This window comes from Uloborus diversus, chromosome 2, assembly GCF_026930045.1.
Source record: "Uloborus diversus isolate 005 chromosome 2, Udiv.v.3.1, whole genome shotgun sequence".
Lineage (NCBI taxonomy): Eukaryota > Metazoa > Arthropoda > Arachnida > Araneae > Uloboridae > Uloborus > Uloborus diversus.
Window position 1 is genome coordinate 139322827 of NC_072732.1, and position 27112 is coordinate 139349938.

The following is a 27112-nucleotide window of genomic DNA, read 5'->3' on the forward strand; positions in this document are numbered from 1 at the left end:
ATTAACTATTTGTCATTAAATTGATTAATTGAATAGACTTAATAATATATCATGGTAACTATTGCTAACTGCTAATTATTATTTATTTTTTAAACACCAAAACACTCCTATTTGCATAGGTGGCTGGTGCCCCCAAAAAAGTGGGGGGTCAAAAGAGGTGCGGGGGGAGGCAGGTTTGATGGGCGACACACCCTTAAAGCTAAATTGTTTCTTCAACAATTGATCAATTGAATTTTTATGTCATTTTTAATGAATTGACCTTCTTCCAAAAATTCGAGAAACAGACTCAAAAAGCGGGTTTAGATGGCCACAGAAGATTCCCTTCTACCCCAAAGTCAAAGTTCCATTTTAATTTTTACTAAATAATTAACATAAAAAAATATAAAACAAGCACCTATTAAGTCAGTTCTTTCTTTAAACGTGAATAGTTCCTAGCTTTGAAATCAGAAAAGTGGAGGGGCAAAGTCCCTTTACTGATGAAAGTGAGAGAACAATTGCCCCCTCACACGAGTTGCCTATACCTATTTGTGATTCTGAGTATTTTTAAAAGGGATAAATAACCTCAGAATTTATGCATGAGTTTTATAATTAAAATATTTTCTTAGTTAGGATAGGAAGAGAAATACTGATGTGTTTTACCTACAATAGTGTTAATAATTCACTAAAATTCACAAAGAAAAAGTTTTTAATACTTAAAAACTAAAATGTCTTTTATTTTACAACAATTTTTAAAGTTATTTATAAATCAGAGACTTTGATGTTACTGTATGTTATACTGACTTAAATTGGTCCTCACTCGTTAAATACTAAAATTGTGCTTTTAACTGCTGTCATAGATACTGGGGGAGAGGCTAGTATTAATAATAGAATATTTGAAATTTACGTCAAAAATCGCAACTTTGGCAAATATTTGGTAATGATGCAGGAAAGGGAATTTGATAAGTTTTTCAACACTGAAGTCACTTTTAAACTATCGTTGGTGATATTAGAAGGTCAGTAGCTCCTTCTGGATTTTTTTCAAAATTGAAGTGGTTAAAAATGAGAAAGAGGTGCTTTATGACTGATCTTGGAAAAATTTCGAAGTTGAATCTTAAAGGCACAATTTTAGGCGACAAATAAAATTATTCCTATGGTGGCTAACCCTGATTGGTAATAAAGCTCAGATTAGTATACAAAAGCAAATTTTTAATTTTGGGAAAGCGATTTTATTGATTTTTTAAGTGATAAATTTGAAATATGTGGTATGAAAAATGCAAGTCTCATGGAACCCCTGAGAGATCTTCGTGGAATCCTGAGGTTCCGCGGGACACAATTTAAGAAACACTGGTATAGATAATCAGTTCATTTCGTCCAGTTGCTTTCGGCGTCCCTAACTTTTCACAAAACAGTGGACAAAATAGCAACCCTGGCTGTTACACTCTAATTTTGGGAAATGAAAGTCATTTTGAGGTTTGCTAACTACTATTATTCGATTTTACATGTTTCTTCAGCAAGTGCCCCTTTAAGGGTTTTCCGCAGTTTAAACAAGTATCATATCCTTGTCTCATCGAAAAACTCTTTTTGACGTCAAAAACTCAACCCTGAGCAGGATACACCATGGCAAGAAACAGTGAACAATAATTAAAATGCTTTAGGAAAAATTGAAATTTCAAAATAAGAGAAACCTAATACTTTTGCTTTATATTTATTAGGAAAATTCTTATGAAAAATGAAGGCTATTCGAATTAAATTCATGCATCAGTAACAAAAAATCATCTATGTCCATCGTTCGAGGCCTCATTTTATCAAAGTTTTTTGAAGTCAACACATCATCAATCTTTTTCTTTATGTCTAAATCTGCTGGTACTGAAACATTTTTCAATGAACAATAAGTTTTATAATTTTTCTCCATTAATTCTAAAGTAGATGTTTGCTTGAAAGCAGCACTAATGGTCTTGTTTTTTCTTACAAATAATATTCGCAACAAACCATCCCATTCTTTGAAATTTATAGATGGCGGAGGATTTCGAGGCTCTAATCTAATTACACTTGATTCAACTTTTGGTGGAGGTCTGAAGTTGTTTTTCCCAACTTTCATGAGAATATCAACTCGAGCAAGCAGCTGAGTGTTGACGGACAGCCGGCAATATAATTTGTCACCTGGTTTCGCAACTAGACGATCTGCAAATTCTTTTTGAAACATCAATACTGCACATCTAAAAAAGGGTCTATGCAAAAGTAACTTGAAAACGAATGGCGAAGATATTTGATATGGCAAGTTAGCAACACAAATATCGAAGAAAGGCAAGTCACTTTTTAGCACATCACCAACGAGGATATTCAGTTTGTGTTGTAATGGTGTTCCTTGTACTCGTTTTTGCAATTCAGCAACGAGACGAGTGTCGATTTCGCAGGCTACAACCTTTTTCACTTTTTCTAGCATTTTTACAGTCATATTGCCAGTTCCTGGCCCAACTTCTAATACAACATCAGTTGAACGAAGTGCTGCTTTCTCAAGCATGCTATTTATTATTAGAGGATTCTTTAGCACATGTTGACCTAAAGTGGTATTAAAACGAATACCTTGCTTCTGGATCTCTTCATGTTGACGAGTCTTTTTTGAGCTTTTAACTTTTGGCATGTTACAGAATATTTTAAGTTTGAAATCAGTTTAAATAATGTTATAACATTTGCATTGAGGATTTCGGATTTCGTCCACGAAATCGATCAAAACAAACAAAAATGATCTTTGATTACGGTTGCCGATTTTCAGAACAGCGCGTTGCCCAAAAAGTAGCCAGAATGTTAGCCAGAGGCAGCACAAAAAGTCGCCAATTTTTGAGCAGTCAAGACGATTGCTGATTTCTTTTAGCATCAGTTTGTTTGTCAAGTCATTTTTTCATGAAAATAATTAATTTTTTTTGTTAAAACCATAAAAAAAGAAAAACCTTTCAAACTTTGCAAAAATTTCAACTCGACCAAAAAAACTCCGCAAGCTATTAAATGATAATTTTGCTCGCCAACTTCGGCAAAAAGTGCTCAATCTGGTAACACTACTCGCAGTTACAGTGTAGTTTTTTTTATTTCTAAATTTTTTTTCTATTGAAGATCTTATTAAATGCAACCAAAAAACACCCTTCAAACTCAGATGTTTTACTTTTTTAAATTTCTTGTTCTAAATTTATCCTTAATTTTTAGATTAAGAACAAAATGTATTAATACTTGTTGTTAGAGAGCACAAAAATTCTCAAGGCTGCGCTGATACGCTGCCATAATTGACAACAGCCGCAGGTAGTTAATTTCTCAAAAAAAAAAAATCGAGCGCATTAAACTTTTTTTATGCAGTAAATAAATTTCTGAAGTACTTTTCATGCTTTTTAATGCATTTTTAACCAGTAAAACTTAAAAGTAGCTTTTGATGAATTGTTATTACCGAGCAATTCCATGCAAAATAATTATTGGCGAACATGTCAGCAAAGCTAATGAGACGTTTCTAGTAACCTAGAACAGAGCAATTGAACGGTAACTCCACCCACTTCTCTCCATCAAGCTGAGCATGTTGAAAATTCCCCCAAACTCCCGTCAAGCTGGTGCCAGTGGAGCTGAATTCATAGACGCTACAAAAAAGTAAGTTATATTTATTGTAACACGTATTTCAAAATTTAATGCTGTAAAAAAAAAAAATTTCTGTTTTAATGCTGTACTTTCAAGATAAAATAAAACTTCGCGCACAATTTCTAATTTAACAATTTAGTGCTCTTCAATCCATCTGACTGACTCAATTTAAAAAAATAAAAAAGGCGAGGCTAACAATATCACCCTTGTTTTAAAAGCGTAATGAATTATTTTGAATTGTATAGTTAATAATACTTCTATTACCTTTAATTTGTGCTCTGTAATCGATCTTGAGAAGATTTTTAAATAAAAGGACCTTGATTTCTTAACAGAAACAATTCTTTATTCACCTGTTTACTGTATGGTGAATTTTGATCAGAGGATTATCACTTGAGATATCTTGACGCGGTTTTATTATAGTTGCTTTGTTATGTAAAGTTAATAAGCTCATATGTATGTGGCTTAGTAACTGAATGCTTAATTGCTATGATTAATGGGAATTACCGAATGTAGTGCAACTTATTGCGCAATCATATGTGCTATAGGATATAAGCGTTTGTTTAGTTCATTGTTTCTAATTAGAAACTAGTTGATTGCGAATATTGCATTGTGGTCACGTTTTGTGTTTTGATTTTGTTAAGTATCGACACGATATCGCTGAATTTAAGGAAAATCACTAAAATCAGAAACTTATTTTAAAATTACCATTTTAAATGGTCTTTACCACAGATGAAAATAAAATCAAAATTTTTTGTTCTCTTCTTCTAATTATGTGTAAGTATGCTTTAACTTTGTCCTTAATAATGTGGAGGTTTGTAAAATGGGAAATGCACTCATTTTAGTTTTTAATGTCTTCTTTCAATATACTAACTGCTACTTGGTATAAATTTTTAAATTTTACCTTACAAGCTGTTTTAGATTACAACTATATAATTCATTATTGTTCAGAGGAAATAAATTCTATGATCATTTTACAGGGTGGCGACAGATCAGGGAGATCAGGGAAAAGTCAGAGAACTTTATCACTCAGGGAAATATCAGGGAATTTTGAAAAAATAGCAAAAATTCAGGGAAAATTGATCAAATGAAGAAAAAAAAAATTTTTCCTTGCTAAATGAAATATTTCAATTCCCTACGAATTTTCCGCCAATTATTTGTTTTAAAAAAGTAAAATTAATTAGATGCGATTATACAGTGCCGCATATTAGTGCATCTTTTTTCCTCAAGGTCAAAGTATTCAATCTTAAGATGAGCTTCCTAAAATTGCGTATGTAAAGTTGTTTATTTTACCTTGCTTGAATCTTCTTTCCATGCATTCCAAGTTACGAAAAAATAAACAACCCTACATGTAAAGAGGAAGCCGTCATTAATGACTTTGCTGTCTTGCCTTTACTCTTGAAGTAATTAGCATACTGTTATTACAATTTCAAGGAAAAAATCTTTGTTTTTTAAATTAATGCTTAAAAAATCTTAAAAGTTATCATTTTGAGTTTTTAATTTAATTGTTAAAATTAAATTTTGACTTAAAATCATTTTTTTCTCTTTTTTTGCCACGGTTTGCATGGTTATTCGCTGTCACTTCAGTGAACACGATGTTTTTTTTCTTTTCAGACTTTAAAGCTCTTAAATTTTAAAACCATATATATATACATTTTGAAATTAATAATTGTTTTTGAATTTAAATATTGTTTGTTACTAAAGTAATCTAGGAGTTTTTTTTTGATAACTAATGAAATCATTTGAAATTGAGTTATGTACATAAGTAAATATTTTTACTATTTTTTAATTTTTAAAATGCTGTATTCATTCACTAAAACCTAAGTTTTTGATTAGAGAATAACTCAATATGACTGGTTGTTGAAAGATTTCAATTTATTTAACATAAATATGTCTATTCTGCCGTGTGCAAGTAAAGGGCAGTAACTGCACATTTTTTTAATTTTTTTTTTGCATTTTTGTCATCTATTATACATTATCTTTATTGTACATACTGGCTTATTTGGGTTCCGCTGAAAAAGGGGCGCGAAAAAAACGTCTAATTTCAACATTTTCCTATTGTTAGTATTGAATCCACCACACATTTCTTGAAATATCTGGAAAACTAATATCTGCAAATACTGTCCTTTACCTGCACACGGCAGTATTATTTACGTAAGTAAAACTACATTGCTTCTATACATTAACTATCACTTGTTATTCTTGCAGCAGCAATTATACTGCTTGAAAATTCAGTTCAAGATTATTTCCATTTAAATTTTTTTGTTTTATCATGATTGGATATGTCCTTAAGAGTGATTTTAATAATTTCTTAGAATTCTTATGTTATCTGGTTCCTGGAAGTAAAGCATTTGTTTTAGATTTCCTACAATATTTCTCTGTCGATAATTAAATATACTATTTTTACCAAAGAAAAAGGATGCATCTTTTCAAAATATATTTTTAATTAACTGCTTAAACCATTCTAAACACTGCATTTTATTTAATATGCAATGCTTTTTTGGTAGGGCAAAGAAAGGAAACCATTATCATTGGTAATGTAAATCAGGGAAATTTGGTAAAATTAATCAGGGAAAAGTCAGGGAACTTTTTTTTCCAATTCCTGTCGCCACCCTGTTTTAATCGGCTCCCTCCTTTCAGTTTTGTAAAGAATCCTCATATAGAGCCGATACCTGCATGTTTCAACAATGAAACTGGCGCCACAGCATGATAATTGGATAATATGATTTGGTAATGTTTGACATGCAGGGAATTTGCTTTATTGTGGCAAGGCTGAACTCGATCCCGTGACTTAACTGTTTTACTGGTAAGACTCACTTTAGGAGAATGAAGAAATGTAAAAATGGTCAACAATGACTGCTATCTACTGGAGTTAAGGTTAAAATTTTCAACTACCAAAATATCACCTAAATGGCAATGAATGCGTTCAAATGTAGAAGCAAATTTTCACCCGTCATACCATGACGGGCGACTTTCTAGTTAAATATATCAACAGAAAAATGCCTTCTATAATAGAAAAAAAATCATTATTTCAGTTATTTATTTCGACCGTTGTAGTATACTAATTTTATGTGTAGACTATGTTATTATATTCTTATCCTTTTATTTTGTTTACTCAACAGAGCTGTACTGTTTTCTTCTGATCACATACCATGACCTCATTGAATAGTCTGTTTTCATTCACAAGTCCAGCTGTTAAAAAATTATTAGGTTGGAAACAAGGCGATGAAGAAGAAAAATGGGCTGAAAAAGCAGTCGACTCTTTGGTAAAAAAGCTCAAGAAGAAAAAAGGAGCAATAGAGGAACTAGAGAAAGCCCTCAGTTGTCCTGGTCAACCTAGTAAATGTGTCACCATTCCAAGATCCTTAGATGGGCGATTACAGGTATTTGTCTAAGAAAATTTGTAATTTTGATTAAATATAACCTTTCTCCATATCAATGGCCTAAAATGAAAACCTGATATCTATGAAGCAAAACTTAAATACAGTTTACTTTCTATTCTTTTGACCTCAAAAATCTTCATTTAATAGAATGCTTCTAAACCTAGTAGAGCATCCAGGACCGTCTTTAAAGAGAGAAAGTCGCTAAATAGAGCGTTGTTAAACAGAACCAGCTGTATTTTTTATACCTTTTTAGATGGATTTGTTCATATCTAACTCTAACACGTGTTTTACAACCATGCAGGGGTCGATTCAGATGTAAATTGGTTCCGCTTAGAGACCCCTCCCCCAAAGCAGCTACTTCGCAAAATTTTGTATCTGTCACAAAATTCCACTTTTTAAAATAGTTCTTTCAACACTTTTAAGCTCAATCAATTTGTCCAAAGACGAAAAATCATTAAAAGAACCTCCAGCTTCCTAGTCATTCAGATTAGATTTGGCGGTCGCTAAACATGCTGTATACGAACCATATGACACTATTTTTTTTTTATAGAAAAATGCCTAAAAAAGAATTTTTTTCCAAAGAGAAAAAAAGTTCTCAAATTTCTTTTTTCCAAGAAATGCGGGCCTAAAAATGAAAACTTTGGATCGACATGTGCCATGAACTCAAATAATGCAAACTTTACAGGAAAGCAAAGTTATGAATAGAATTTGGAACTGATGTGATATACCCCACCCTTGGCGACTTTTTCCTGTTGGCGCCAAGAAAGCGTCACCAAGAAAACGATGTATGACGACATGTGTCATGCATCGTTCTTAGCGATGCTTTTTTAGCGCCAACAGGAAAAAATCAGATGAAAAAACATGATCAAAGCACTTCAGAACACAATATATATGAAAACAACATAAAAGCACAACAAAAAACATCACGAATATATGCTTCAAAAATGTACAGGGCCGGGGTTTTTTGTAAACATATTAAAATACAATGAAATAAATTATTGTATTAATTACAAGTCGAAATTAATGCATTAATTTTTTTTTCATCATTTCTCCGGGATACGAGACCTCTGGCTCGCCATGACCTCGCTCCGCTCAGTCCGTTATCCCTCCGACTGTTAATATACATTACAGTCGGAGTATGGTCACAGTTATGTATATTTTCATGGAGACACCTAAGGGTGGCTCCTTCCGTTCAGTGTACAATAATGACACAGTTTTAAGTGTGAAATATGCACCATTATTGTGCAGATTTATTAATAAAATTCAGCATTTTTAAGAGTACAACCGAAAGAACTTTCAATTGTTAACATAAAATTCAGTACCTAAAGGAGGCACGTTAATAAAATGTCTAAATAATTCGTGGCATCGATAAGAATTAACTTTTAGAACAAAATAACCGTACTATTTCTGTAAAATTAATTTACATACAGTAAAAATGAAGTTAAAAACTAAAAGAACCCCTCAAGGATTGGTAAAAACAAAGAATTTTGGAAGTGAGAGGTTTTTTTTTTGAATTCTAAAATGAAGAACTTACCTTTTTATATGGTATAAATATTCACACTCAGTCTAAAACAATACATCATATGACAATGGCACGTTACAGATACACACCACGTTGGAGTTAACTTTTAATTAACCTTCAAGTTTGAAGAAACTGGCATTTTCTAATGTTTTTACTTCAAAACACAACTACTGAATTTGAACTAACACAAAATAAGCATTCCTGTAAGGTATATTGCACGAAACACCACCACGTATCTCTCCTGCGTGAAACCCAAACAACCCAAGTAAACAAGTTTGAACAGATCTGTAAGATTGCCTTCGGGTTGCTAAACACAGGTTAGTTTGGCCAGGGATGCCATGCATAAAAAATTATCGCCTCATTGGCGAGAAAAATATTTTAATTTTTTGCAAAAATATCGAATGTCGCCAAATGGGGGAGGGGGGTATATCACATCTGTACCAAGAATTTTAAGTTTTGCAAAAAAAGAAAAACCAAGTTCCTGAAAAGGGTAGATAGACCCTCGATAAATAGCCATGAAGGATCTCCTTGCATTAAGAAATACGTGGGAAAATGACAGCTATTATGTACATGGAGTACATATGACATTATGTACATATGACAGTAAAAACATGGAAGATGTGGTTTTCTATATGGTCATTAAAAGAATTTGTATTATTCCATTTTAAGGCATTGGTTAGTGTTGCAAGTGTAATAAGGTTTTTATCTCTTTTTTTAATACAAAAGCAAAAATTTATTCCTATTAATCAACACATGAAGTTAACTTAAAATTTGAGTGATATCAGATGGTTGAAAGGGGTGCCAGCCCAAGTGACCTGCCCGAACAAATTTTCTTATTTAGAAAATTTTGTCTGTTGATTTGGTGAATTTTGAAAGAGATAGTATTGTATGACTGTAGTTATTTTTATTATTTTTTTTATTTTTTCAATAATGATGCCAAATGTTTCTTCTCACTAGACGTGTGTATTGTATACTTGTCAGGGTTGGCTTCCTGCCGGCACAAACTAGTTTTTGCCGTGCCAGTGGCAGAAACTGGTTAAAACCGGCGGAAACTGGCACAAACTTAAAATTGTTTTAAAAAACTAAAGTAATTACTAATTGATATTTGTTTAAACTAAAAAATTAAACTTCATTTCATCATTGTAAAAATAAAATGTTATGCTAGTGCCCCCGACCAAAAATTTCAGTGCCGATCACACTGGGTGATCAAAAAAAAAAAAAAAAAAAAAAATTCCCCAATAAGTGCATTGTGCTTTGGAACCAGTTTTTTAAGCAGAGGGGTTATTTAGGGAGCCATGTTGCATTTAAAATCATACTTTGAGCGAAAAATTGTATCTCGGGATAAAGATTTCAATTCTTTTGCATCCTGTAAATATTTTAATATTTTTGATAATCGGAAGCAGGGGTCTGGCCAGAGGATATTTGGGTCCGTTAACGGACCCTTCACAAAAATCCGATCAACCAAAACGGACCTTTCACAAAATCCCGATCAAACAAAACGGACCTTTCACAAAATCCGGATCAAACAAAACGGACCCTTCACAAAGTTCTGATAAACAAGATCGGATCTGTCAAATTGTTTATTGAAAGAGCAAATCTGAAAGCAAAATAACGCATATTTCTGTGTATAAACCGATAATTTTTGGAACCTTTTTTTAAGTGAAATTAGAGGGATCAGCTTATACAAAATCGGCTAATTTTGAAAAAAAAAAAAAATGGGCACTCTTGGGATGCTCCTGCAAGCGATAATTGCTGCTGCCAAATAAATATAATGGTTGTTTGTTTTATCACAGCTAATTAGCAGCGGTGTTTTTGTAAACTTTTCTGAAAAGGCATTGGTAAGCACTTTTCTCTGCTCATGATTTAATAAACAATAATAATATATAGATGCGAAATGAACTTAGAACTGCAAAGGGATAGTAAGGGTGAGGAAAAAATATGATCGCTTCAGATAGTGTTACCAACTTCAAAATTATCACCACTTAGCGCCTGGCGTTGAACCTTTATAATGACTTGATTAGAAAATATTCTCATCATTTTGCCAGCTTGTCAATATTTGCGTTTTTTCGGTGAGGTGCGATGTTTAATTGTTATTTTGGGAGAAAATTATATGGGTTTTATTTTTCGATGCTAATAAGGATGATTAACTTTAAATAAACTCTTTTAATTATTGTTTTTTTTTCTTTAGATGTCTACATTTTGAAAAATGCAATCTTTTAACATCCGATATGAGAATCATATTTTGTTTTTTCAAGCTAACTTCGCTTTATTAGGATTCAAATAAATGAAAAGTTTCTTTATTTCTGTTAGAGCTCTCATTTCAAGTTTTTAAAGCAAAATTCCATTTTCTATTATGAGTCAAAAATTAAAATGCTAAACAGATGGTTTATTTTATTTTATTTTTTGGGTCAACTGTGTCCACAGATATTAATGATATGTTTATCATAGGACTCTAAAATGCAATTTTAAAATAATTTTATCAAAAATATTTCTTTTACAAGCCGTTTTTATACTTTTGATGCCTTCACTTTGAGAATTGCGATCTCTTTGCATCCGCTATGGGAATCCGATTTTTCGAATTTTTAATGACTATTACGCTTTGTTAAGAGGTAAACAATTGAAATATCTTTTTATTTTTGTTAAAATCACGGAATTTATAAGTTTTGAACGAAATTCTGTGCTTTTTAAGAGTGTCTTGAGTCAAAAAGTTGAATGCTGAACCCTATTCTGAATTTTATTTTATTTATTTATATTTTTGTTACAATTATTTAGGGTACTGTACAGAAATATATCTAGTATAATTTAACATAATGTAGAATGGTAGATAAATATTGATACTTGAAAGAGCAATGCCCCCCCCCCCCCCCCCCCCCGCCAAATATCAGAAAAAAAAATCCAAAATGAGGAAAACACTCAACTTTAGGTTTAATTAATGCAGTTTGTGCCATCTCTAAATTCTAAAATTTCGTTTTAACAAATAAAAAAAAAAAATTTTTTTTTTTTTGCGAAATTTTTTGATTTTTCACAAAATTAATTCATTTTTCACAAAATTATTTGATTTTTCACAAAAAACGGACCCTGTGAAAAATCCTGGACAGACCCCTAGGAAGTTATATTGACAAAGGCTACCTTAAATTAGCTTATTTTATGTTTAATTTCAATGAATGGATTCATTTTTGTTGGCCCCATGCTTCCTTTGTAATCGTACATCGTGAGGAACTGCACTGGGTTGAGATTTCAATCCTTTTGCATCTTGTACATATTTTGATATTTTTGAGAAACGAAAGTTGTTTTGACAAATGCTATTTTAGATAAGCTAGTTTTAAATTCAATTTTAATAAATGAATTTACTTTTGGAGAAATGATAACTTGATTATACTTCGCGGAGAATTGCATCTAGTGCTTGATATTTCAATCCTCTTGCATCGTGTAAATATTTTAATATTTTTGATAATCGGAAGTTTTTTTATGACAGGCTACTTTAGATTAAGCTATTTTAAGTTAAATTTTAATGAATGAATTTATTTTCGGACCCATACTTTCTTTGTAATCATACTTCACAGGGAATTGCATCTCGTGGTTGAGATTTCAATCCTATTGCACCTTGGACATATTTAAATATATTTGACAGTCGGAAGTTGTTTTGGCACAAGTTACTTTAAAGTAGCTTATTTTAAGTTTCATTTTAAGAAATAATAAATACCCTTATTTTCGGGAGACGTGCCAACATTGCACACAGGATTGGCAAAAAACTATTTCCAGTGTTTAAGATTTCAATCCTTTTGCATCTTTTGAATATTTCAAGATTTTGACAATTGAAAACTATATATAAATGATTAAAAATTAATAAATTCAGTCTATATATTTATTTATTTTTGCAAGCTTTATTTTAATTTCTTTTAGCTTATTGTAGTAATTTAGCTTATCTCACAATTTAATCATTAACTCATAATTTAATGAAATGCCTCGTGGAAAGCAAAGATTTAGAGGACAATAAATTAAGATTTAGGCATCATGAATCATGATTTATGCGATCCCTCTAATATTCAAGATGCATGGGACGACTACACTTTTTTTTTTGTTGACAGTTTTGTCAAAATTTTTTGCCAGAAGAGTTATTGAAGTTAAAGTGTCCCACTCTTCCGACATTCTGGTTAAAATTGTTTCAGGTGATGGATTCGAGTTCAATGCTAGCTGAACCTAATTTGCCAGCTGTTTATGACAACTCAACAATAAAAAATACATGCAAAATATTTGGACCGCCAAGTGAAGCAGCTTTTTCAGAATGGAGGGAGCTGAAAAGACCCATACAATGCTATTTTAAAAACACCATTATAAAATCCAATAAATCTATGCTTTAAAAAAATATTCAAAAGTAACTATCAAAGAAAATACAGGGTGTCCAGCAAAGGACTACCTGGTTAAAAAATTAAATATCTCGGAAACAAAGGACGATATTGAAATAAAATAGACGGTGTGTTTATTGTGAAATTCATAAAAATCATATGCAGGAACTTGGAAATTAGTTTTAAAAATGCCAACAGGTGGCGCTGCCGCTGTAATTGCAATCAAAGTCTATATAAATACTGTTTGACCATAGATTGTATGGAATTGGTAAACATCCAGCTAAGGCGACTCCATCTGAATGAGGGGAAAAATTTAAATTTTATGCGCGTATTCCGCTCATTTGAATGAGACTCTGCTTGATTTAGAGGCTAATATACATCTGCAAAATCTGACATCCCTGAAAACTAATAGATGCTTCCATTTCCGCGTGTAAAACCGGATGTTTGCCTTTCCATACAATCCATGGTTAGACAGTAGTGCTGCGAAGAGGTTAATTGTTTCAGCAGTAGTTTAGCCACTCAGATATGCTTACATATACGCTAGAAACTATCGTCTAACCTCTTCGCAGCACTTTTTATGGAGACTTGTACTGCAGTAACAGTGTGCAGCGCCACCTGTTGGCACTTTTATAAACTAATTTCCAAGTTCCCGTATATGATTTTTATGGGTTTCACAATAAGCATACCGTTTGTTTTTATTCCAATATCATCCTTTGTTTTTGAGATATTTAATTTAGAAACCAGGGAGTCCTTTGCTGGACACCCTGTAGCTTATTTTGTTGAAATCACATTTAACAAAATACATTAATATCCACAGTGAAGTGTCCCCGCTATCAGAACTTTCAATCATTTATTCTTTTTGAGGAACCTAAACGAATTCATGTATCACAGTCTTTTTAAACTTTGACTCAATTTTTGACTTAAAGAATGTATCACAAGTTCGAGTGCCAATTTTTTCTGCAAAAATAATAGATATTTGTAAAGAGCAATTATTTCTCTACATCCAAACTGTGTAATGTGACAATGGTGTTGCACATGTATATATTATCATATACTACAAGCTGTGACTAATTACTGCAGAATACATTTCAAAAGATTAGCAATCAGTTTTACATCTGTATAATGCACTTATATATTATGTTTTATATTGAATAGATCTGTCTACCGAAGTTTTAGTTAGCATTGACATTAGCGACATCCTATTTCAATCCAAATCATTACTCGAATTCCTTCAATGAGAAAAATAAAATGATGACGGGTACTGACTTTTATTAGGTTAAGATTTTTAATTCACACATGTGTGTGTGTATAATATATATATATAGAGAGAGAAGTGTTTTTGGCTACCAAGAATTTGGAAGTGGCTACCAAAGTTTTTGGTGTTAGTAGCCATTGGCTACCAAAGAAAAATTTCAGTCTACACCTCTAGATGCAAATCATATGGGTTCTTAGGATAGAGGAGTGACATACAGAATTAAACTGGCATTACTGTTTTGTAATTTGCTCGCAAATAAGCTTCATTTAAGTTGTTTATGATTGAAATTATCATGTGCTTCAAGAAGAAAGTCAAATTTTACTTCCCAATATTAATCTAGATTTTTGTACTTAATATCACAGCTTTGCAAAACAAATTGGCCCCACTTCTCGAAACTCATTTTTCCAGTCGAATTTTTACCACTACCCTAGTTACTACATGAAGGACCAGTTTAAAAAAAATAAACAATTTGAAAGTTTCATGAATATTGCTTGTTCCTTGATGCATTGCCTGCTAGCTCTTCTGTTGCAAGAATATTCTAAAGTTTCTTATTCATGCATATTGAATTGAGAAACTATTTAAATTTTTGGAACCACCTTTTCCAAGAAGCAACTGCAGGGTCCAAACAATGTAACATTTGATTCTGAATTGTGATGATAATATAAATTAAACTGTGTTTTGGTTAACAATTAATTATTTTTTCCATGCATTTTCTACTGTCTGTCAATATTTTTTTTTTTTTTTTTTTGTCATTTTGAGAGTTTTTGCCAGTTTTTGCCGAAAATGTGGCAGAAAGTGGTTTTTGCCGTGCCAGGTTTAACCGGTTTCTACCAGTGGTTTTAACCAGAAATTTGCCAGCCTGATACTTGTATATTATTATTAGGGAAATTGAGAATGCTCCTCCTCCTTAAAATGCAAGTCCGAGGTTCCTTGCTGAAATTAGTTTGGTACTGAACAGGGTTGGCATGATTTTTACGGTCAGTGGAATTTACCGGTTTTTACCAAAAACCTGTTTTCTCTATGTTGTTTACTATTTTGAATGGAAAAAAAATCATGGTAATTTTTATTGTTTCTGCCATTCCTATAGACATGTTTTTGTTTTTTATTGTGAATTAAAATTTAAAAATTGTTCCAGCTTTTGGTACAAAACATGCACAGTTGAGCTCCCATTTTTATTTAAATCAAAATAATTTTCCGCGATAGTAATCATTCATTCCAAGGTCGTACAATGACAACTCTACCGATTTTTCCAAGAGTTTCCAGGATTTTGACCATTTCTCCCTATTTTTATTTAAAATCCCTAGATTTGTATTTATCTAGGAAAAATCCCTTTACAAAGTTTTCACAAATATACTCCCTCATTTGATCTACAATCCAATCCTTATTTTCCTTTAAAATGATTTAATTATGTAATTATATAACTTTTATTCTTCAGTTTCATGTTTCAATTGTTCTATGTGGGTACAACCTAAGAAACTTGCATTTGAATGTACTTTGAGACACTTGATTATATATTAAGCAATAGTAAAAAAATCTCTCCGTATTTTTACAACAAATAATGTACTGTACTACTACCGTCTGTGGGCAGGTAAAGGGCAGTAACTGCAAATTTTCATTTTTTTTTTTTTTTGGTCATCTATTGTACGCTTATTCTACTGTACAAGTTTGCTTATTTGGTTTCTGCTGAATGAAAGGCACGAAAAAGTATAAAATGCCAACATTTCTGTATTGTTAATATTGAATTCAAATATCTTAAAAATTCTTTTCTGCAGTTACTGCCGGTTACCTACCCAAGTCAGTATAATTATCACATCTATTTTTCTGAAAGTGCTGATTTTCAATCATGGAAAGTATTATTTTAATTGTTTTGCTTTTAGGTATCTCATCGTAAAGGTTTGCCTCATGTAATATATTGTCGTGTGTGGCGATGGCCAGATTTGCAATCTCACCATGAGCTTAAACCACTGGAATTCTGTGAGTTTCCATTTTCAGCTAAGCAAAAGGAAGTTTGCATCAATCCTTATCATTACAAAAGAGTTGAAAGTCCAGGTAAAATCTTTTGAACTGCATTCAACTATTGGTTGTTTATTAGTGTTTTCTAAAAATAATAGAAACTTTAGTTTCAATTTTTTTTTTTTTTTTTTGAAAAAACTACCATTTTGGTTAAAATTCAATAAAACTTAAAAGTATTAATTATTTGTACATTTTTTAAAAACCAATTTGTTGTGCCTGTTAATATACTTGGATGATATTAGATCCAGCTGTTGACACCAAATTGAAATATTTGAGGTAAATTAATCAACTTTTAGTGACCCATTTAATATTTGCTCTATTCATTACATATTTATTTGACATGAAAACATAATATTCACTTGGTGTATACTTTCTATTACGTATTTTTCTTAACCTTTTCTGCTTAAGACAAATAAAAAAGTTTGGTTATTATGTTATGATCCCTATTGTTACTGTTGTACAGGGGTGATTGTGTTCCGGTATTTTACCGAATTTCCGGTATTTACGGACGTATTTCTGGTATTTTTATGTCCAAAAATGCCGGAATTATGTTTTTTTTGTTACGCTTTTATCTCCCTACCTCCGCAAATTTTTAAAAATTATATAATACTCATCAAGTATACCTGGAAGAGCCTTAAGATGGACACCTATCCCTTAAGATGGACATATGTCAAGATAATTTTGTATAACACCAGCTCAAAAGTAACTTAGTAACCCATTAAAATTTTAATCAAATGTACACACACTATTTTGACACCGACTATTGAACTATTTAATATTATGGCATTGGTGCACTTAAGTAATAGGGGCCAAAGATTACCCCCCCCCCCCCCCCCCCGTTCTAGCTTTGAAACTTTCAGGTATTTTTTGATGAACCCACAATCACCCCTGGTTGTATCCATGAGGGAATAGTATTCACATAAAGGGTTGATGTCCATTTTCAAAAGATGGTAAGTATGCATATTAAAGTCTTCTATAGGTTCTAACACAAATGTGTATTTATGGTTCTTATTTCTAACAAAAGGTAAACAAAATTAGTTATTCTCAAAGCTACTACCTGTACTATTTTTTACAAAAATGCTTCTCAAAATCGTGAACTGAGCACTCAGTCGCACCAGTCGCATGATAAAAATAAATATTATGCATTAGGTTTCATCTGAAAGTCCACAAAATATTAGACAATTCTTGCAAATTTATGTTGTTGTTTTTTATTTCTGAAAAAATTCCATTATGTGAGTCATGGAAAGGTATAAGCAAAGCAGAAGTCGTGAAAAATCATGGATTTGAATACTCAAGATGTAGCATATATTATGTTTGAATTCATCACTTTTTAAGAAGATCTTTGATAGATCTAAGAATTTTAAGCTTTTTAATTCATAAATTATATTATTTGCTCTTATTATACTCGTTTAGGTCTTTCAAATAAAATTGTTACAACTAAAAATGTTTTAATAATACTTTTTTCCTGGAAAAAAAGTAAAATTCTTAAAAATTTCTTTTTTACACATCCACACACACACACACACACAAAAAAAAGGAAAATTGGCTAAAATTTCCTATTTTATAGAAAAAAATAATAAAAGAGAAGAATTAATGAAAATGTCTTTTTTTAAAAATGGAGATCCAAAAACGAAATCCTGTATTGACCCCTGTTACTATTTTTTTTTTTTTTTTTGTGCCAAAATCAACTCTTTATAAATGTTATTTCTTAAAGTTTTTTGTGATAGTGCCAAAGCTTCTTCAACATTTAATCAAATAAATAAAGCTCTACTCATTTGGGGGCAGGATTCTGATTTACAATTATTTTTTTAAAAATCTTTCACCACTATCAGCAAAAAATAACCAAACAAGTAACATATTTGCTGTTATTCAAAAAATTACTTTAAAAGCCGGGTTTTTGAATTCTTTCTGTCGACTACGAATGCTTTGTGCTGATCAACTAGTACAGACCTAGTATAACCTTCAAGTATAGACGTAAACTTCTCTGAGAATTGATCAGGAATTGTTTTGTGAGTAATTAAAGCTTGCTTTTCCCCTTTATTGCTCTCAGACAGCGTATTGCATTGCATTGCATGTCTTATCATTCTAGTAAATTTGTAATTATGTTGAGAGATTTTGAATAATTTTCATAATTTAGAATTAAAATGGAACGTCCTTCTCATAGTTAATTCATTTTTGAGCAATCACGATTGCTTATTGCTTTCATTTGACTGTTTTTGGCGTGCTATCATTTTTCCCACCGGCACGGCGCCACCCTCTGCCAGCACCACCCGTTGCGGCGGCCGGCCTCACGATGCAGCTCCTCTAGAGAAAACCGTCTCCAGGTTGCGTCCATATCCTATACACACACGCATACATACACGCACACACAAACACATACACACATACACAAACACCACCATACACACACATACCCCTACACACATAAACAAACACCACCATACACACACATACACACACGCATGCATACAGAGACCTACACATACACACAACTGCCCACACATTCATGCCTGCACACAGATACAAACACATATGCTCACACACACATACACATAACCCCCCCCCCCCCCACACACACACATACAAACACACACACGTGATTGCGAAAAGCATAATTTGAATACTCAAGATGTAGCATATATTATTGTTACATAATTTGAATTCAAGATGACAAAATTCAAATTAATTTTCTTTTTTATTATTGTTTCAGTTCTGCCTCCTGTATTGGTGCCAAGGCATAGTGAATATCCTCCAGGGCATCCTATGCTGACAGCCTTCTCACAAGTTTCTGATGCAGGCATGCCTCATAATGTCAGTTATTCAGCACAAGGATTCACCACACCTTCACCTAGCAGCAGTGCTCTGTCAAGCTCTTTATCTGTTTCACCAGGAATCAGTGTGCCATCACCAACAACTAGTAGCATTAACAATTCTGCTCCAAACAGTCCATTTGGATTATCAGGTGTGTTATACTTTTCATTTAACCTCCTTGCTTTCACTCTCGTCAAAATCACGGACAGCGCTTTTGTCTCCTATTCCTCATGCCCATGATATTTATGGGTTTAAGACGCAGAGAGCTAAGGCGGACCCTTGTCAGTTATGTCACCGGGCCCCTCACGTCCCCCCCCCAAAAAAGGAGAAATGGAAAAGGGGAGAAAAAGAAAAAAAAGGGGAAAAAGAAAAGGGACGGGATTACAACTGCTTGCTAGAAAAAAATTACAAAATAGTGAATACCAAAAGAGTAAATTTTCCTTAACATTTACTTTTTCCCTTATTCGGAGTCCCCCCCTCCTTTTTTTCTTTCTTCCTTTTTTTCTCTTTCTTTCTCTTTTTTGCGCAAGTGCCCCCCTCCCCCAAGGCGGGGCCCCTAGTTTCTAATTAGGCTGGCATGGCCTCTTGTGGGGCCTGTAAGCGTACAAAGTTCATGAAAATAATAAAATCGTTAAGGGGTTAATAAGTCCTCATATTTATCTTAACCATAAGAAATCCTTCATTTTAGTTTCCAATGTCCAGAATTCTCATGTATACAGAATACCTTGTATACATAGTTTGGTAGTAGGAACTGAAAATTGATTTTAGTTTTTCTTTTTTAATAATTGATTTTTTTAAAGGAACAGTTGATTGAAAAACCAATCTTTTACAAATTGCAACTGTAAAAAAAAAATCATTTTGAAATTCTTGATCTCTAAAATGGTTGTTTCACGAAATATTTAACCCGTAACAGGGGTGGTGAAAAAGTTGGACGTAACAGGGGACGTGAGGTCTCAGAGACCGCTCTATTTACGATTTTTTTTAAAAAATCGTGTAATTAAGATACATACCTGTAATTTTTCTTAGATGTTCTTTGAACTTTTATTAGCTCGGAGAAAAAATATTTTTGAATTTTGAATCGAAATATACCTTTTCTGAGGAAATTTTGCTAGAGTCTTAAGATTTTTTGAGAAAATCATATGCTGCAGTAAATAACTACTCGTAATAAAAATGAGCCTATTATTTATTTATGATTTCATTTTAATTCTTTAATATATACAGAACATTTTAGTACCAGAAAATTGATTATATCACGTTACGGGAAAATTTTGACAGTCCTTTAACTATGAGCATTTTGTGGAGTAATTCAGCCTTCATTGTCCCTAGAACAACATTGCGTAATATTTGTGAACATTTCAAACAAATCTTAACCTCATCTAGACTATTTTGCATCTCTTCCGCATAACGCGTATAAGATAAATGAACCTATATCCGCTGTTCTAACATTAAGAGCCATGTCTACAACTGCCAAAAATCGTAACACCGAACGGGTGGTGCGGTCTCGCAGACCACTTCTAAAGAATGCATTGAAATTAAAACCAGATGCACTTGCCTGAAGATACTAATAAGCAAGGGGGAGGGGTTCAAGGTCACAAAGCAAGAAGCTATTGGGAAAACCCATTCAATCGGACTAAAAATCAAGTAGAGGAGATCGGATGAACTTTTGGGCGGGCTCACATCGCAACTTTATTAGCTCAGAAACATTACCTACTGCACTTCAAATTATTTTGTACTGCACCCTTACACTATTTCTAAAAGTAGTTGAACTTATTTTTTAATTTGATTATTAAATAATTTCGTACATACATATTAATGATTGTTTTCTTTTTTAATGGGGTTTTTTGTTATTTTCATTAAAATCCTATTGAGTCATGTAACTGATTGCTATCCGTAACTGTCAGCGCATTTTTTCATTGAATGTATTATTTTAAAATTATGTTTAATTTTTGTGTGGTATTTATTATTTAGGATTAATTGTTTATTATTTTATCAGTTTCTTGATTCTTTTTTAAAATGATGCATAACTTGTAAAAGTAGTGTTCACTCTAGAAAAAAAAAGTGCAGGGTGCTGGCCTTTGAAAGGGGCACCTTTTTTAAAAAGGGCACTATTCCAACGCAGTGTCCCCCCCCCCCCACCCAAGACCAATGATGCACCACTCAAAAAGTACTGAGCGCCCCCCCCCCCCAAAAAAAAAATAAGAAGAGAAATAACACTTAAAACACCTTGCAAAAATTCAAACAGTCTAGTCTGCACCATGACTCCTCCCCCCCCCCTGATCACCGTCACCACTAATTTTAGTATTAAATATGATTTCATCCAGAAAATGTCTTCAGAATAGGGTTAGCTCCCCCCCCCCCCACACACACAAATGCCAACTAAGCTAAGCACATTTTCCACACGTCATAGGAACATTTAGCTAATGCTGAAACTTGGCTTTGAGTGTTTTTCAACACTTTTCAGGCCATAATTTTAACTACCTATAAGAGTAATAAAAAATTCTAGGCATTTCAAGCACCTTTGAATTTCAATTTAAGAAGAACAGTATTTAATTACTGATCTCCCCTTCCTAACAAAGAAACTGCCTAGTAAAGTGCATTGTGCCATTAAGTATTTTAGTAGACAGCAAAATTTTGATGAGTGTAAATTCTCCTTTTTTAAATATATTACACTTCAAATAGAATAATTAACTTAAAATACTGTGTGCAGTGCTTCAAAAATGCAGTGGTAGCGAGTTGTAAAACTGAAAAGACTTTATTTCAGTTTTATTTCCTAGTCTTGGAGTTCAAATTCATAACACAAATGTGTTGGCAGATGTATGCGCTCCTAAATGCAATGCATAAGCAGCTTGGGCCAAGCTAAGATTTTTATCTCAGACAATTTTTGTGAAAATTTAATATTTAAGTATTTTAATTTTGGGATTTTTTTAAAAATCAATTTTATAACATTTATAAACGAAAAAGAAGCAGTGTAAGATCATTTTAGTTGGAAAAAGCACAAGTATGTCAAAAGTCTGCTTTTTTCTTATGTCAATAAGTGTTTTAAATGATCTGTTAAATGAATCATATACAAATACAGTCAAACCCCTCTATAGCGAACCCGGGATATAGCGATCTCCCGGTTGTAGCGAACCTTTTAATTGGTCCGAACTGAGGCCCTATGTTATTAATACAATTCCATATGCTTATAACGATCCAGAAACACGAAAAAATCGGCTATAACGATCCTAAAATGTCTGATTTTTCAAGTTCTTCTTTGCACATGCCCCAATGAAATTCATTAGCAATTGTTCTCTCAGCAAACTCCATCTTCTACAATTCTCAACCCTTTTTCTAGGAAATCTCTAGTCCAAACCACATTCCTCATTTATTGTTCCTTGCAAGAGCAGCTGCTTCTTCAGGGGGGGGGGGGGGGGGCGAGCCAGTTTTCAAGTTCCCTCAATTTTCTCAACTGGTTTTAGTCAGAGGATGAGATTATTGGTCACTCGTGCGTTTGCTCTGATTTTTAGTTTAATTTCCACTGCGGATAATCGTGTGAACTAGGTAAAAATCATCATGGCCAGGCGAAATAAAGGCAAAGCATTTTCTGTTGAAGAAAATGTGCAATTAATTCACAAATTAGAAAGTGGCGAAACCCAGTCCTTACTTTGCAAAAAAATTTCGCTCTCAAAATCTACTGTAGCCACTATTTGGCAGAACCGTGATGCAATTGTTTCTGCCTATGAAACAAACATAAACGGCTGTAAAAAAAATGTGAAAAGCTGTAAGGGAAAATGCAGTCGAAGCGTTATTTAAGTGGTTCACTCTGCAGAGGAACAGAAATGTACCGATAACGGGAGCCATTCTGCAGGCAAAGGCAAATGAATTTGCCGAACATTTTAATGAAAAAGGGTTTGTCTGTTTTAACGGGTGGTTGGATAGATTCAAGAAACGGCACAACATAACGAGTGGAAAAGTTGTGGGTGAAGCTGCAAGTGTGTGCTCTTCTGATGTGAAGGATTGGATGCAAAATGTGTGGCCGGACATCATTCGAGATTACGACGAAAAGGATATTTTTAACGCCGACGAAGCGGGCTTATTTTATAAGCTGACTCCAAATCAAACATTGAAGTTAAAAGGTGAAAAATGTGTCGGCGGAAAACACTCCAACACACAGATAACCACTTATTTGTGCTAACATGACTGGCTCTGAAAAACGAAAGTTGATGGTTATTGGAAAATCGAATAAACCCAGGTGCTTTAAGAACGTGAAGAAACTCTCTCTAGTTTATAAATCAAACAAAAAATCTTGGGTCCATTTCTGCTGCAAAAGCAGCTGTAAATATTTTGAACAATTTTTTTGCGACTGAAAACATGGACAAACATATTGCGGATTCTTTTGCAGTAGTTGAGAAAAAAAATTGATATGTATATAAAATCCAAAAGTTTTCACCCGAAAATAACGTCTTTCTTCCATGCTACTGATAAATAAAAAAAAAAGTAAAATTTTAATTTGCTTATTATTGAGTAAAATATAGTTACTAGTTATTTCTAAAACTTAATTTTATTACCCTAACTACTAATTAAGTCATTGTGCAATTATGATGATTATTATTGTAAAATATTACCGAATTTTGACTATTTTTTGGAAAATCGGATGTAGCGAACCCCCGGTTATAGCGATCTCTCAAGTCGGTCCGTTGAAGGTTCGTTATAGCGGGGTTTGACTGTATAATAAAAATACTTAGCAATTAGGAAAGAATTGAATGAACTCCTTGTCAAAGCGATATGTTTCCATTTCAAACAATTTTTTTGGGGGGAGGGGGTTAAAATTCCAAGATATTAAAAAAAAAATACCCTTGCATTTTAGCCCAGTAAGCTTTGTACTATGTTCTTCTTAGGAAACAATCAGAAAGTAAACTTTCCAGAAACAGATGTGAAAAATTGCTACACAATCACTAGCAATGCGCTAAAATTAGCTAAGCCTAATTCCACGTGCAAACAAAAAACGGACACAAAGGGCTGAAACGTTAGGAAAATGTCCTATTCCCTCTCTCATGTTGATTCTCAGAAAATCAAGGATGGGAAGGAATGAAACAATGATCTCTCCCTTCTCAGAAGAAGACCCTACTCCATCACACAACCTTTCAAAAACCCACCCTCAGTGGAAGGAAGAACATGCCTTTGTCTCCTACTAATAAGATTGTTTGAATTCTGAGAATCTCATCCCCTCTTTGCCTAGGTATTTCCTTTCCCTTTTGTTTGTGGGGCCGTTCTCAAGGTGAAATTCTGGGAACAATGATAAGACATGGGCGTTTTTGCGGCTGATCACTGGACAAATAAAATTGCACGGACATTGCGGCAGGTCTAAACGATGCTTGAGGCATCTTTTCAAAAGACAGGGTGCAATTTCTTATTTTTGAAAAGGGCAGGGCGCATTCTGTTGAAATGGAAAAGGGCAGGGCGCAGCGCCCTTCAAAAACGGCCTAGCGGGAACAATAGTAAAAGTTTTTCCAGTACTCGAAACTCTGACTAAAAACACACACAATGTCTTGCACATTTGCATTATATCAACCGATTTTATTTGAACGATGGGTCTCTGTAACAAGATTTGACTGTATTTATAAGGGACTAGTTGTACCCGCATGGCGATGCCCATGCTAAGAATTTAAAGGAAGTCCGATAAATTAAAAAAAAAAAACCCCACACCCCTCCCTTGTGTTTTTACGCCAAGTTCGGCGCCTACGGCGGCTGTTTAAATAAATTTTGCAATGGTATTAATTAATCAATATCTATCTTTTCCGTATTTTCTATACCTATCTTCAGTTGCGTTTTGTGTCATTCAGCTTTTTACGCCAAAATTGCCGTACTCGAATATGTAACATAAAATAGATACAGCGAAACGTGCGGCGGAAACGACCGTACTACAGTAACCCACCCAATTAGCGAGCGAAGCGAACTCTGACCGATAAGCAATTGCGATTAAAAAGCACGGTACATCGAGGACAAAAAGGAAATCCATCACCCTGTATGAAAAATTCAACTATAGAAAAGCTAACATTTGAAAAAAGGAAAAGGAAACACTAGAATTTAAAAAAAAATTCCCCCCTACACTTCTGATGTCAAATAATCAGTAATCATATTTTTTAACTAAAATGCGTGAACATCCTTTAAAAACCTAAATGCGAAATAAACAAATAATCCGCAACTCCATTGTTTATCGCCAAATTTGCTGAGCGACATTCAAATTAAAAAGAAAATTAACATTCGCACAATGAATTTAACAAAAATGACAACAGCGCATTAACCATATCTAGGTTTCCCGACTCTACTATTCGAATGCAACCGTATACCGAAGATGACGTCACTGCAGAAACAAAAATCAAGTTTAACCTTGAAAATTGGCTTAATTAGGATTGCAATCAGAATTGCTTATATCTTCTGTTCCAATGAATTGCGAGAAATGGAACAAACATCTTGTTTGGAAAGAAAGGCTCTTTCCAACGACATATAATGTTAGGGGTTGGGGGATTTTTTACCCTCTAATTGGGCAGAAAATGAAATTTCAGCTTAATTAGTTAATTATGAAGAAACTAATTAGAAATTTAGAATTCGACTTCAAGGTGCAGATCCACGGGGTACTTTCGAATTTTGTACCAAGTTTCAGGGCTTTAGGTGCTATAAGGTGCCCTCAGGTACAAAGAAAGAAACAAAGAAACGCTGTCACCTTTATATATATATAGATACTTATCCCTTGCGATCAACCCCTTCAAGTGAGTATTTATTTAAAAGTATTTAGGGGCAAACTCACCTTATAAAATAGTTTATTGCTGATATAAAAAAATAATAAAGAGAAATAAAACAGAACTTCAATATTTTTAGGTGTTTTATCTCTATATTGCACACCTAGTACAACTCTGCCACATCTGCAAAAACTTCTTTTCAATAAGAATGAGTTTAAATTAGAGGTGGGCAATGCCTTTCATTTTAATGATCCATTCATCATAGGACTGTTCATATTTTGATCCGTTCATTCAACTCGTTCATTTGAACAACTTTGTTCATTTGAAAAAGTTGCAATTGATCTCTGTGCATATGACATACTCAAGTACATTCAATATGTTTCATTAAATCAGTAATATTCTTTGAAGGAAAGATAACTAAAATTATCTGAAAGTAAGAAAATATTCCTATGAAAAATGAAATGGACAAAATAACTTTTCTAGGTCAGAAAGGACGTTTTAAGTATTCCTGTAGTCGTCAAAAATTCCAAGAAAATGACACCACAAACAAAGAAAAGTGCAACTCAAGTCATGAAGAGAATTCAATCTTAACTTTGGGTGTTAAAACATGCATATTTTTCTTATTGGGAAAGTTTGGTTTGAATTGACTAGAACCGCACTTTTCTTCGTTTGTGGCGTCCTTTTCTTTGAATTTTTAAAAACTACAGGAATACATAAATTGTCCTTCTAACGCAGAAAAATTATTTTGTTCTTTTGAGTGCATTATGAAAAGTGTTAAGTATTTTTTTTTTAAATTCTTTTTCTTTATTCTTTTTAGTGTAAATGTATTTCAGAAGTAGAATAATGTTACCATCACGAAACTTCACGTTATTTTTCCATATAAATGCTCCATGCTAAAAGGAAAAAACCTATATATGTGTCTAAAACTTTAAGCATTAGCACTAAAATTCATTCTTGTTCCTCTCTAGGATTTATGTTTTTCTAATTTAATTTAAACCATTTAAATATTAAAGGTTTCCTAAACTAATTTATGTTTCAAAATATACAAGTTATTCATGATAAAGTTCTTAATATGTCTCTTTACTTAGCGACATTATCGATTATTGGCATAGATGAGAGCAATGATAGGGCTCTGGAGCAAGCATTTCATGCTTGCTCCATAGCAGCCATCATTCAAAATTTTCATTAAGCCAAATTAATATAGTTGGTAGTTGATAAGGATGTTATAAGTAAAAGAAAAAGGATCGCCTGAATAGTGATAACAGTTATTTTTAGAAATAATTTTGGGGACAGAAAGCGTGACAAGGATTTTAGCAGGTGCGTCGGACAGGAAGTGGAATGTCCAAACATATTTTGTTAGAACCCCAAACAAGTTATACACAACATTACTAATAGATACATTGGAAAATTTTAACTACAATGGTTAAAGAAAAATGATGAATAAAGTAAAAAGGTTCGAAATGAACGCAGTA

The 27112-nt window shown here is 33.0% G+C and overlaps 2 protein-coding genes across 2 annotated transcripts in view; one reads left to right on the forward strand and one right to left on the reverse strand.

Moving 5' to 3' along the window:
- Positions 1-1677: 1677 nt before the first annotated feature.
- On the reverse strand, positions 1678-2739 carry LOC129216047 (probable dimethyladenosine transferase). The gene has a single exon (XM_054850191.1). The coding sequence runs from the start codon at positions 2618-2620 to the stop codon at positions 1700-1702; it is 921 nt and encodes a 306-aa protein (XP_054706166.1). The 5' UTR covers positions 2621-2739; the 3' UTR covers positions 1678-1699.
- Positions 2740-3571: 832 nt separating this feature from the next.
- Positions 3572-27112, forward strand: part of LOC129217371 (protein mothers against dpp-like) — a 37648-nt gene continuing 14107 nt past the window's right edge. Inside the window, exons 1-4 of the mRNA XM_054851660.1 lie at positions 3572-3606; positions 6714-6974; positions 15975-16146; positions 18821-19072. Coding sequence (XP_054707635.1) covers positions 6744-6974; positions 15975-16146; positions 18821-19072 — 655 coding nt within the window. The 5' untranslated portion in view covers positions 3572-3606; positions 6714-6743. The remainder of the gene's footprint in view (positions 3607-6713; positions 6975-15974; positions 16147-18820; positions 19073-27112) is intronic.